We start from the raw sequence: 13876 nt of genomic DNA, 5'->3' as shown, positions 1-13876 counted from the left end.
GCCTTCCATCTTGAACTTGCAGAACAGATTAAAATTTCAGGGGAGGGAAGGCATAGATTATTATTATTATTATTATTATTATACAGGATTTATATAGCGCCAACAGTTTGCGCAACGCTTTACAACATGGGGCAGACAGTACACTTACAATACAAATCAATACAGGAGGGATCAGAGGGCCCTGCTCGATAGAGCTTACAATCTAGAAGGGAGGGTCAAGTGGAAACAAAAGGTAATAACTGTGGGGGATGAGCTGATGGAAAAAAAAATGAAAATACAGTTGTTAGGTGTGGGTAGGATAGGCTTCTCTGAAGAGAAGGGTTTTCAGGGATCTTCTGAACGCTATTAAAGTAGGAGATAAGCGGACAGATTGGGGTAGGGCATTCCATAGGATTGGAGAGGCTTTGGAGAAGGCCTGGAGGTGAGCATGGGAGGAGGTGACAAGGGAGCTAGAGAGCAGGAGGTCTTGAGAGGAATGAAGAGAGCGAGTGGGTTGGTATTTAGAGACTAAGCTAGTGATGTAGCTGGGGGCGAAATTGTGGATGGCTTTGTACGTAGTTGTTAGAATTTTGAATTTAAAGCGGGGTTCCACCCAAATTTTGAACAATATCTGTATGTATTCTCTTCCTTGCCTAGATGCTGACATGTCGTTTAAAAAAATTTCAATCGCCGTAATTACCTTTTATTTGTCTATTCTTCTTTGCACTTCCTGGTTCTCCTCCCGTGGGAGTAGGCGTGTTTCTAGCCTCTCCCAGACTCCTGGGAGCTAGTCTCAGGCTTCCCAGGATGCCACTGAGCATGTGCGGGAACGAGCGGTGAATGCTGGGAGCACAGCATTCACCACATCCAGGAAATAAATGCTTGTGGGCTTCAAATGCCCACAATGAAGATGGAAACCGCCTGCAGTGAATAATATAAGTTATTCTTTCCGATGAAATCTGACACAGGCGGACATATTACACACAATATGTGAGTATGCTGAGAAGAAAAGTTTGTGAATGAACTCAAAAAAAAAAAAACGATAGATAGGTGGACCCCGCTTTAATTCATTGGCCGAGCGGAAGCCAGTGGAGGGATTGACAGAGAGGAGTGGCAGACACAGAGCGATTGGTAAGGTGGATGAGTCTGGCAGCGGCATTCATGATGGATTGAAGAGGTGATAGTCTATGTAGAGGTAAGCCAATGAGAAGGGAGTTGCAGTAGTCGAGGCGAGAGATGACCAGCGAGTGAATTAAGAGCTTTGTTGTGTCATTGGTTAGAAAGGGGCGTATTTTGGAGATGTTGCGGAGGTTGAGGCGGCAGGATTTGGACAGTGATTGGATGTGTTGCTTGAAGGAGAGTTCAGAGTCTAGGACTACACCTAGAACCTTGGCATGTGGGGATGGGCTTATAGTTGTGCTATCGATTTTGATTGTACTCATCCAATGGAGCTTCTCCCAAAGGCAGTGACAAAACTAGACATTCTTTTACTTGAGGCAAAGACTCATTTCACCCGACCCATCTTGTGAGAAGTTCTTCATCAACACACTCACAGCACCCTGCCCAGGTAGAAAAGATTAAGTGTAATACGTAAATAAATAAGCCAAGGGATGGTAATTATATATGTATAGTAACCGCTTGCTGACCGCCGCACACAGATGTACGTCGGCAGAATGGCACAGGCAGGCAAATGGGCGTACCTGTACATCCCTTTGAATTTGCCGCCTATTGGGCGCGCACACCGGCGACGGCACGGGAGCGTGCCTGCAGGTCCCGGGAACTCAGTGTTCGCCGGCAGCCCGAGATTGCGGTGAGGACAAGCAGAACAGGGAGATGGCTTTGTAAACAAGGAATTTCCCTGTTCTGCCTTGTGACATGACAGAGATCCACTGCTCTCTGTCATTGGGAGCAGTGATCGCTGTCATGTCAGTGGTAGCCCATCCCCCCTACAGTTAGAACACCTCCCTAGGACACACTTAACCCCTTGATCTCCCCCTAGTGTTTAACCCCTTCCCTGCCAGTGACATCTACACAGTAATCAGTGCATTTTTATAGCACTGATCGCTGTATAAATGACAATGGTCCCAAAATAGTGTCAAAAGTGTCCGATGTGTCCACCATATTGTCGCAGTCATGATGAAAATCGCAGATCACCGTCATTACTAATAAAAAAAAAATGAATAATAAAAATGCCATAAATCTATGCCCTATTTTGTAGTGGCTATAACTTTTGTGCAAACCAATCAATATACGCTTATTGCAATTTTTTTTTTTTTACCAAAAATATGTAGAAGAATACATATCGGCCTAAACTGAGAAAGAAATTTGTTTTTTTATATATTTTTTGGGGATATTTATTATAGCAAAAAGTAAAAAATTGTGATTTTTTATCAAAATTGTCATTCTTTTTTTGTTCATAGTGCAAAAAATAAAAAACGCAGAGGTGATCAAATACCACCAAAAGAAAGCTCTATTTGTGGGGAAAAAAAGGACATCAATATTGTTTGGGTGCAACGCCATAGGACCAATTGTCAGCTAAAGCGACGCAGTGCTGCATCGCAAAAAATGCTCTGGTCAGGAAGGGGGTAAAATTTTTGGGGGCTGAAGTGGTTAATGTACATAAGGGGACACTATGCGTGGGATGCCTGAATTCTGTAAGTGCAGTCTGTATGGTGAGCATGTACTGTCAATGGGTTTTTTGTATACTTTGTATATGTACTGTGTAGGTGCACTGTGCATGGGCATTGTGTTGGATATTTCTGCCACTGAGTCCCTTCTGACACCATGCAGTAGATCATATATAGATCTGAACAAAAGGGCAAAGTAGATCCCAGACACTTACAGTGGGCAAAATAATTACAGTATTTGATACCCTGAAGATTTTGTAAGTTTGCCCACTTACAAGGAAATGAAAGGCTTATAATTTTTATCAAAGGTGTATTTTAAGCACTTCAATACCAGGCACTTTCCCCCCTTCCTGCCCAAGCCAATTTTCAGCTTTCAGCGCTGTCACTTTTTAAATGACAATCGCACAGTCATGCTACACTGTACCCAAACAACATTTTTGTCATTTTGTTCCCACAAATAGAGCTTTCTTCTAGTGGTATTTGATCACCTCTCCAGTTTTTAATTTTTTTACTAAACAAATAAATAAAAAATAATAGACCAAAAATTTTGAAAAAAAAAACAGTTTTTCTTCGTTTCTGTTATAAAATTTTGTAAAAAAGTATGTTTTCTCCTTCACTGATGGGCACTGATAAGCTGCACTGACAGGCACTGATAAGGCAGCACCGATGAGGTGGCACCAATGGGATGGCACTGATGAGCACTGAGGATGGGCACTTATAGGTGGCACTGATGGGTGGCACTGATATGCAGCACTGATGAGCATTGATAGGTGGCACTGATGGGCACCGATGGGCACTGATAGGTGACACTGATGGGCACTGAAAGGCTGCACTGATGGGTACTTATGGGTGGCACTGATAGGCTGCACTGCTGAGCACTGATGGGCGGCACTGCTAGGCACTGATGGGCCACTGATGGCTGGCACTGATACATTGCACTGATAGGCATCACTGATGGCACTGGCACTGGTAGGAATTTTTAATGGGCACTGATTGGCAGCTGCCTGGGCAGTGATTGGCAGCTGCCTGGGCACTGATTGGCATATTCCTGGTGGTCCTGTGTGGTAGTCATCCCTGGTGGTCCTGGTGGCATCCCTGGTGGTCCTGGGTGGGTATCTGCGGGGAGGCTGCACTAATAAACAATCAGCACAGACCCCCCCTGTCAGGAGAGACAGAATATCAACCAAAAAATCCAAAAAAACACATAATACAAATGTTAAAAAATGAGTTGCAGTTCAGTGAGTAAAATAAGTATTTGATCCCCTACCAACCAACAATAATTCTTGCTTCCACAGACTGGCTACAGTTTGTGCTCATGTGGTACACAGATTAGTCCTGTCAATTTATTAAGGCGTTTCTAACAACAACTTGTTATGTGTATAAAAGACAACTGTCCACAGAATCTTTCTTCCATTCAAACCTCACGATCATGGGAAAGACCAGAGAACTGTCATAGGACGTCAGGGACAAGATTGTAGACCTGCACAAGGCTGGAATGGGCTAGAAGACCATCAGCAAGAAGCATGGTGAGAAGGAGTGAATGATCTCAAGGCAGTTGGGACCACAGTCACCAAACAAACCATCGGTATCACAATACACCAGCATGGATTGAAATTATGCAGGGCCTGCAAAGTCCCCCTCCTCAAGAAGACATTTACAGGCCCATCTAAAGTTTGCCAATGAACATCCAAAAAATTCAGAGAAGGATTGTTAGAAAGTGCTGTGGTCAGATGAGACCAAAATTTAGCTCTTAGGCATTAACTCGACTCGTGTTTGGAGGAAGAAAAATGCTGACTATGACTAAGAACACCATCCCTACAGTCAAGCACGGAGGAGGAAACATTATGCTTTGGGGCTGTTTCTCTGCTAAAGGTACAGGCTGACTTTTTCACATTGAGGGGCCAATGGATAGGGTCAGGGAGAGGAGAGAGTGCTCGACAACGACCGGTGAAGCCTGGAGTGATGATATCACCCATAGGTTCCTATGTCCCATCTGTTGTTGGTGCTCCCTCCTCTCCCCTGCATACACCACTGGTTCACACCAAGGATAACATGACCGGACTGGAGTAGCCTGAAAATAGGTGTATACATCTTTTCTACACAGGTTAGCCATCATAGGCATTGGGAGAGGGCTAGTTAGGTTTAAACTTGAAATTTCACTTTAATCCCTCACCGTTGGTGGGTATTGGTGGAGCTAATTAAACTCACTGTGCATTAATGGACACTGACAGTGTTTTTTAATCCCTTCATAAAGTGGTTAATCACTGACATTGGTGCCACTAATGCAGTTCAAAGAGGTTAAATAACTGTCAATGGTCACTAATGCATCAGTGATCAGTGGCAGATCATTAACCCCTCCCTGCTGCACTTTACTGACTAACGACTTTTTTAATAAATTAACCCCTTTATCCCCTTCAGGAGTTAACCAGTCCAGTTCACAGGAATGAAAGATGGGGGAGTGAGAGAGAGGGTGGGAGAGAGAGAGGGGGACTGACAGAGAGGGGGGATGAGAGAGAGGGGGGCTTAGAGTGAGGGGAGCTGAGAGGGGGGCTGAGAGAGAAGGGGTGAGAGAGAGAAGGAGAGTGAGCGAGAGAGGGGGCTGAGAGGGGGCTGAGAGGGGGGTAAGAGGGGGGTAAGAGAGGGAGGGGGATGAGAGAGGGGGGTTGAGAGAGAGGGAGGCGTGAGAAAGAGAGGGGGACTGAGAGAAAGAGAGTGGAATGTTGGAGGAATCCTGGCTCTGGAAGGCACCGGGGATGCTGCATGCCTCTTGGAGGTGGGGTGGTTAAGGAGTTGGTGAAGGCTGGAGCTCTTCTCTCTCCCTGGCTCTCACGCCTATATGCCCTCACTGATCACCCTCCACGTGGCTCTGCGGGGCCACCCACACTCACTCGCCGTGTGGAGATACAATGTATCAAGGAAGTCAGACACTATCCACTGATGGATAGATGCATGGCTGTACTAGGTATGTTGAGTAGCAGCTTAACTGCAATGGGTCAGTGTAGATATAGGAACAGGGGTGATAACAGAGCTCAGAAATCTTGGGATACAAGGCGCAAAGAGGCTCCATCCGGTAATATTTGTAACCAGAGCTACATGAAGGGTGGCTGAGCCTTGGGGTACACAGCTCAGGGGATACATATGCTGTATTATGGGGTGAAACTCATGAATAAATGCCACAGTTCATTAATCACCGTATAATAGCTGCATATTAATTTTATATGTAATCCAGACGGTTCAGGGACAGGATCATTAGCTCCATGAAACACTGATAGATATCAGTAATTCCACAGTGCTGAAAATCTGCTGATGTGTTAATGACAGGATAAGGAAAGAGTGATTGAAGGGGTTAAGTGAACATGGAATGAGGCTGATTATTCCAGAGGATATCAGATCCCCCCCCCCAAAAAAAAAGTCTCCCAGTGACTGAAGTTGTGGTGTCTGTGTCCCCTGGACAGACCCTGGGCTCTCAAGGGTTAACCAGGAGCCATCTTGCCAATAAAATATGGACAATCTGTACTCATTGCTTAGTCTGTGTGCCTATCTCGGCTGGGAGCGACCACCAGCTGATCCCCCCCCCCCTAGGCTGCAGATCGCAAGAGCTAGATTCCCAAAGAGCTTTTTTACCTGGGTAGTGTTAACTCCTTCACGGTTGACTCTCCCACCCCACAGCTGGGTACTACTAGTGGATACCTTCTACAAAGCCGACCTAGAAAGGGACAGACTTGCTCTCCCAGGTTGACTCCCGGTCAGGGTCTGGACCTCGGCCGACTTTCCAGCGATCAATGGCAGTGCGGGCTCACACCGAGCAGCCAGTGGTGTGTGGGTTTGGCTCCTGTGAATGCAGTTCAGCTCATGTCAGTCGCTGACGGTAGAGCCCAATCCAACCAAATCCTAGCTAGTGTGCAAGCACTGCCTGCAGACATCTGGCCCTCTCAATTTGGCTCCCAAGGCCGCCGGTGTCCCTCTCAAGTTGGTGCCCCTGCCCCCCCTCCCCCCTAGTTTTGGTCCTGTTTAAAGGGTCTGTTCAACTTCAGACAAACTTGTCCATTTTATTGTTGAACCTTGAGGCCAATAGGTCCATATCTGGCATCCCTCACTAGTCTGGTACAAGATGTAGGTTTCATTCCTACAATGAATGGGGATCCAAGCACTTCTGGCTGAGAAAGCCTGCCTGCCAGCTGTCCACCACTTGAAATGTACAAAGCAGACAAGGCTGGAAAGTGAAGATCTGCCCAAGACAGAATCATTTCTACTACTCATGCCCCAGCAAGATTTTTGGTTCCTCCCTGGTGGCTGATGTACACCACTGCTGTGACATTGTCTGACTGGATCCTGATTGGATGACCCTCCAGTCAGAATATTCAGGACAGAATCCTTCTGGTTCCCCTCTAATAGTTGATATACACCACTGCAGTGCAATTGCCCAACTGGATCTCAATTGGATTACTCTCAAGTTGGGATTTCCATCATTGCAGGGATAACTTCGATCAAAGCTCAATAATGTTGATCAAGAGATGGGATTCTTCCGGCATCCAAGTCTTCATCGATAAGGTGTCATTACAGACATCCATTGTGACAAACCTCTAATGCCCCCTACACACAGTCGGATTTTCTGACGGAAAATGTTTGATTGGAGCTTGTTGTCGGAAATTCCAACCGTGTGTAGGCTCCATCTGACATTTTCCATCGGAATTTGCGCCACACAAAATTTGAGATCTGGATCTCAAATTTTCCGACAACAAAATCGGTTGTCGTAAATTCCGATTGTGTGTACACAATTCCGATGCACAAAGTTCCACGCATGCTCGGAATCAAGCAGAAGAGCCACACTGGCTATTGAACTTCCTTTTTCTCGGCTCATCGTACATGTTGTACGTCACTGCGTTCTTGACATTCAGAATTTCCAACAAGATTTGTGTGACCGCGTATGCAAGACAAGTTTGAGCCAACATCCCTCGGGAAAAAATCCATGGATTTTGTTGTCAGAATGTCCGATCGTGTGTACGCAGCATTAGTGCTTGATTCCTGATACACAAGATCTGTGACAACCTGGTCTTTTTTGACAGGCATCGGTGTGTCCAGAAACTGAACTGAGTTATCCCATGATAATAAAATGTTCAACTGTAGAGGTCTGGAGTGGAACGTGGCAAATGGGATTGTCTCAACTAATGCTACAATCAGCCCTGGGACTCGAATGCAAAACAAAGAGTTAGTTGGGGATCCAACCAAGCCTTTTAAAAGTCTGAACTGTGTGTGCCACATTGTCAATCAGAGCTCGTGAAACAGGAAATTGTTCATATATCCCACAATAGAAATTACCTTGTGCCGTGTGTGTTTGAGATCTGACATGTTACACCTAAAGCAGGAACAACTTAGCTCAAATACAAGGTGAAACCTCGGGTACTCCAGAACTGGCTGCTTGAAGCACTAGAGGTTCAAATGGTCGTAGGTGACCAGGTCACTTTAGGCAGCAGCAAGGACTAACCAAGTTGAAACTATGTGTCTCTTGTGACAAGGAATAATGGCGGGAATGTGCTACCTCATGCTGAATGACTGAGACATGAGTGCTGAGTGTGCCAATGTGACACACTACCTAGTGACACAGCACTCAATCATGTTACAGCCCTTTTCATGGAAAACCAATGGAAAGATAGAGAAAATAATGGAGGCCCATGTTTCTTACAAAGTATCTCCTGGTGCTCCTCCCACATAGCTTTTTCATAAATGATTCTTGAGACAAAAAAGCACTCTGCGGCTAACACAGTACACAAAGGTCTGGAAAGTACCGGAATTCAGTTTCTGAAGGTCAGATTCCAGGAACGCCGTGCAATCGTCTCTCTACATACATATACTGTGTGTGTATATACTGTATATATACATGCCTTGAAAAAGTATTCATACCTCTTGAAATTTTCCACATGTTGTCATGTTAGAACCAAAAACATGCAAAGTAGCACATAATTGTGAAGTGGAAGAAAGATGATAAATGGTTTTCAATTTTTTTTTACAAATAAATATGTGGAAAGTGTGGCGTGCATTTGTATTCAGCCCCCCTCAGACAATACTTTGTAGAACCACCTTTCGCTGCAATTGCAGCTGCAAGTAATTTTTTGGATATATCTCTACCAGCTTTGAACATTTATGCCTCGTTTCCACTGAGCAGATCGGTTCAGGTCGGTACAGTTTGGAAGGCCTAGAATGGTCCGGCCTATTCAGGTGAGCGTTTCCACTGCAAGTCGGACCGCCAGGGGCCATACGTGGGTTTCGAAAAAATGCCTAGCATGGCGTCACACGTCCACCAATCAGTGGAATGTATCACAGCTCCGCCCTAACTGAACCGTACCATTTTCTATGGCCCCACATCTGAAGCAGGACCCAGAATGGTGCGGTTCAGTTCGGTTGTATGGGCCGCTTTCATAATGGAAAGACTCAAAATAGCGTACCGTACCAAATCGAACCGATCCGCTCAGTGGAAATGAGGCACTAGAGAGTGAAATTGTTGCCTATTCTTCTTTGCAAAATAGCTCAAACTCTGTCAGATTGGACGGAGAGCATTTGAACAGCAATTTTCAAGTCTTCCCACAGATTCTCAATTGGATTTAGGTCTGGATTTGACTGGGCCATTCTAACAGATGAATATGTCTTGATCTAAACCATTCCATTGTAGCTCTGGCTGTATGTTTAGGGTTGTTGTCCTGCTGGAAGGTGAACCTCTGCCGCAGTCTCAAGTCTTTTGCAGACTCTAACAGGTTTTCTTCTAAGATTTCCCTGTGTTTGGCTCCATCCATCTTCCCATCAACTCTGACCAGCTTCCCTATTAGTGCTGAAGAAATGTAATCGCACAACACGATGCTGCCACCACCATGTTTCACGGTGGGATGGTGTGTTCAGGGTGATGTACAGTGTTCGTTCGTTTTCTGCCACAAATAGTGTTTTGCTTTTAGGCCAAAAAGTTCAATTTTGGTCTCATCTGACCAGAGCACCTTCTTCCACATGTTTGCTGTGTGCCCCACATGGCTTCTTGCAAACTGCAAATGGGACTTCTTATGGCTTTCTTTCAACAATGGTTTTCTCCTTGCCACTTCCATAAAGGCCAGATTTGTTGAGTGCATGACTAATAGTTATTACGTAGATAGATTCCCCCACCTGAGCTGTGGGTCTCTGCAGCTCCTCCAGAGTTACCATGGACCTCTTGGCTGCTTCTCTGATTAATGCTCTTCTTGCCCATCCTGTCAGTTTAGGTGGACAGCCATGTCTTGGTAGGTTTGCAGTTGTGCCATACTCTTGCAATTTTTGGATGATGGACTAAACAATGCTCTGAGAGATGTTCAAAGCTTGGGATATTTTTTTATAACCCAACCATGCTTTTAACTTCTCCACAACTTTATCCCTGACCTGTCTGGTGTGTTCCTTGGCCTTCATGATGCTGTTTGTTTACTAAGGTTCTCTGACAAACCTCTAGGAGCTTCACAGAACAGCTGTATTTATACTGAGATTAAATTACAAACAGGTGGACTCTATTTACTAATTAGGTTACTTCTGAAGGCAATAATTGGTTCCACTAGATTTTAGTTAGGGGTATCAGAGTAAAGGGGGCTGAATACAAATGCACGCCACACTTTTCAGATATTTATTTGTAAAAAATGTTGAAAACCATTTATCATTTTCCTCCCACTTCACAATTATGTGCCACTTTGTGTTGGTCTATCACATAAAATCCCAATAAAATAAATTTACATTTTTGGTTGTAACATGACAAAATGTGGAAAATTTCAAGGAGTATGAATACTTTTTTAAGGCACTATATATATTATTACTGTTTAAAAGTTTTTGGCAGGTGTAAAAAAATGCTGTAAATTAGGAAAGCTTTCAGAATTAGAAGTATTAACAGTTTATTTGTATTAATTAACAAACTGATAAAAAAAAAAAAAAGAGAAGGTTCGGGGGGGTATTAAAAAGGTTATATTATGTACATGTATTTGTGTTTTTATCATGACTAGAAATATCCTTCAGTCCATCAATAATTCCTTCTGTAAATGTTTGATAGTACTGTTGTTATGAATGTAACATGCTTTTCTTTATTTTAGGGGCAGAGTAAAGGTTGTCACATTCTTGTTACCAATGGATATGAGGGCATACGCTGAAAATCAAAAGACCTTCCAGAATCCAGAAAATCAAAGAGCGAATCACTTGAGCACGATAATTGAAAAGGATCCATGACCTGGTGAATTTTTTAAGACCATCTGACTCATTCTGATGAGTGGACATTAAAATGATAGCTGGCTCTAGGGTTACATTTTGTACACAGTACTCTGGCAGGCTGCCTTCTCATATGGACAAAACGATTGCTGTGGGTCACTGGTCCTTTGTTATTCGAAACCCGGGGCCGCTGAAAATTGTATTACATTGTGAACCTACATATAGCTTTTCTTGAATCTAGCTTTTCTTCTGTTTCACCAGCTTGTTAATTAAATATACCAGTTGAGCGTACATGGCAAAAGTAGGTCAGGCCTTATAAATATACAGTACATTTCTACATGAAGGAGAAGTTTTGAAACTGTAATAAAAAATGTTAATTGAACAATGATTAAATATGCCTATCCTAAATTCATATTCAAAGTTATTCACCTGCAGACCAATGATGTCACATTTTCTTTTTAAGTGCCATTGATGACTTACTTGCTAGTTTCCTGGCTGTCATAATGACTCTCTGACTCTTCAATGTTTAATAAAAAAATCTGGCCATACAGCCTTCAGGGATATAATTGGTGGCCAAACTGTGACTGCATCCAATCATATGCATCTGCTGTTTAGGTATTCTGACAGATGCTGCTGGCAACTGTCAGGATACAATAGGCCAAAAATGGGCATCTGCACTGTATAGCGTGGATGGAGGAATATATAGGCTAAACAAAAAAGATAATAAACATTTAATGTGTGGCCAACCTAAGTATGCAGATAAGGAAATGTGAAAGAAAACATCAATAGTTACTTGTTCAGGATCAGCGATTCAAATATTGAAGCAAGATGGGCACTATGACCACAAGAAAAAGATAATTTTTGAATGAAGAGCTCAACATTGGTAACCTCCATGGTTTATTATTATTGATTTTCTTTAAAGTGAATCTAACTAAAAGTGAAATATGGAGCTAGTATATCCAATAAAAAGAGGGTTCTGCACATGCCTTTCCATCTAAGCTCCCTGGGAGACTGCACTTCCAGGTGCTCTGCAAAGTTTCAGCTCAGAAGCCATTATTCCGACACACCATACCTACAATTGGCACTTTACTGTTAGTCAGTGAAGCACGTCACAGTGCATTGGGTATATGGATAGAGATATACAAGAGCTCTGATTTTCTTTTTTTCAAATTGAAGTCAAAAAGAAAAGATAGCATTGTAGTCTACTATGTTATCAGGATTTAGGTGGGTCGGTGGTGGTGGTGGTGGTGGTGGTGGGGTCTTTTACCTTTTGTGGGTAAACCTAGAATCAGGTTATTGGTAGAAGAAATAATGGCCAGCTGGAGAGAGGACACTGTGGTAATGACCTACACAACTCATATGCTCTGCCTTCCCATCATATATTCTTCTGGCCAGACTCATTTCAAGGCAGATTTCAATTTCCATTAAATGACAATTTTCAGAAATTCATCTCACACACAAAATAAAAGATTATTATAAATTACTCTAAATCTTTGATGTGCTGCCTTAGCCAGCAATAAGCACAGAGCTGTGGAAAAAACAGTTTCTCTAATTTTGTCATTAAATGTCATTAGATCATTGAAACAGGTATTGTTTTCATGTAATTTTCTCATAATGATAAAGCAATAAAAATGTGCAATCTTGGATATGAAAAAATGATTGCTTTTTCATGGTCAATAACTTAACCTCCTGTAAGTGTTAAACTGGATCTCATTGCTGTGTAATAAAATGTGTCCTGTTTGACCCAAAAGCACCAAGATAGCTTTAAAGAGGTATTAAACTCAAAACAAAATATTACAGCTTAATGATCTTCATATGTGGTGGCTGCATTAGTTTTCTTATTTTACACTTTTGTTTTCTTTCTTTTTTTTAGAAGTGTCCTATAAACGAATATAAACACATACTGTATATGTCATTGCCAGTGTGAATGAGGTCTTAGTGTTGTAGCTACTAACACCAATGGCTTCATTTTAAAATAGAAAGCACAGTCTCAAAAGCCCCTACAACTACTACCCAGTAGTTGTACACATATACTGTAGGTCTCTACACATGTAGGTCTCTACCTCCTTCTTTCCTTGTAGCCAACAAAGAGATGAAGGTGGCATGATGGGAGGACACATACTGTAATAATGTCTAGGGGGATTTAAATCATAGTATGCCCTCCAAATTTGGTATTTAAAAAGAACACAGACTAGGGTTAAAAATGTCTCAAATAACTTTGTCATAAACATGAATTAATTGCTAGATATAAAGCAAATATACGTAGAGGTGCCTAAACAGCTGTCTAGGCACCTCTTTCTGAACTTTCTGATTGGCAAAGCTCTGGCACTTGTACTTCCACAACTGGGAGCTGCTTTAATATTTTTGCACTGGAAAATTCTTATAAGGTTTTAATTCATTGGTACCTAACTCCCTCTCATATTTCTAAGTATGTGCCCAATTACTCACTCTTTTGTTTTTGGGTCTGTGGACAAGAGGGAACGATTCTTCAGAATCCGTAGTCATGTCTTAAAGCTTGGAGATTATTGATTAGAATTTACTCTTTAATGCACACAGTCTTGACCTGTAATCTATGTAAAGACCCTGTCGAGACCCTCTTAAATAATCCAAGATATCTAGTGTAATGTGGCATAAATGTTTGGCTTTATATTCTGTGCCACCACACCACACAGCTCAGTTGTGGAACGCCTCCTGTAATTAATTTCAAAAAGGTTAAAACGCAGCTAAATAAAACCAAAAACAATGAAAAATTAACAGTTTTTTTCACTGAACAACCATGAAAATTTTCTAAAAATCTGATCCCCAAGGATAACCTATTTGCAACCTAACCTAGGAGCCCTAATTATGTGACCATGACTAAGAGATTGGCCGATCCCCAGGAATGGAAGATTCCTAATTATGTGGCCATGATTAAGAGATTGGCCGACCCCCAGGCATGGAAGATTCTCTTTATCCCCCTTGTTGTGTCTCCTTTACTCCCTTTTCCCTTCCCCCTTTTTTCTAGCCTTTTTCTATCATTCTTTTACACTTACTACCTGTCTTTTCTCCCTTTACGTAGTGTAGTCACAGTC

At 42.7% G+C, this 13876-nt stretch overlaps 1 protein-coding gene across 1 annotated transcript in view; it reads left to right on the top strand.

Annotated features, from left to right (window-relative positions):
* The window catches only part of CCDC195 (coiled-coil domain containing 195), a 64819-nt gene extending 52800 nt beyond the window's left edge, over positions 1 to 12019 (top strand). Inside the window, exon 3 of the mRNA XM_073629076.1 lies at positions 10694 to 12019. Coding sequence (XP_073485177.1) covers positions 10694 to 10826 — 133 coding nt within the window. The 3' untranslated portion in view covers positions 10827 to 12019. The remainder of the gene's footprint in view (positions 1 to 10693) is intronic.
* The last annotated feature ends 1857 nt before the right edge of the window (positions 12020 to 13876 follow it).

The sequence above is a fragment of the Aquarana catesbeiana genome, linkage group LG04 (assembly GCF_042186555.1).
Source record: "Aquarana catesbeiana isolate 2022-GZ linkage group LG04, ASM4218655v1, whole genome shotgun sequence".
Taxonomy (NCBI): Eukaryota; Metazoa; Chordata; class Amphibia; order Anura; family Ranidae; genus Aquarana; species Aquarana catesbeiana.
The sequence above is the reverse complement of the archived record's forward strand: the minus strand, read 5'-3'. Positions and strand labels throughout refer to the sequence as shown.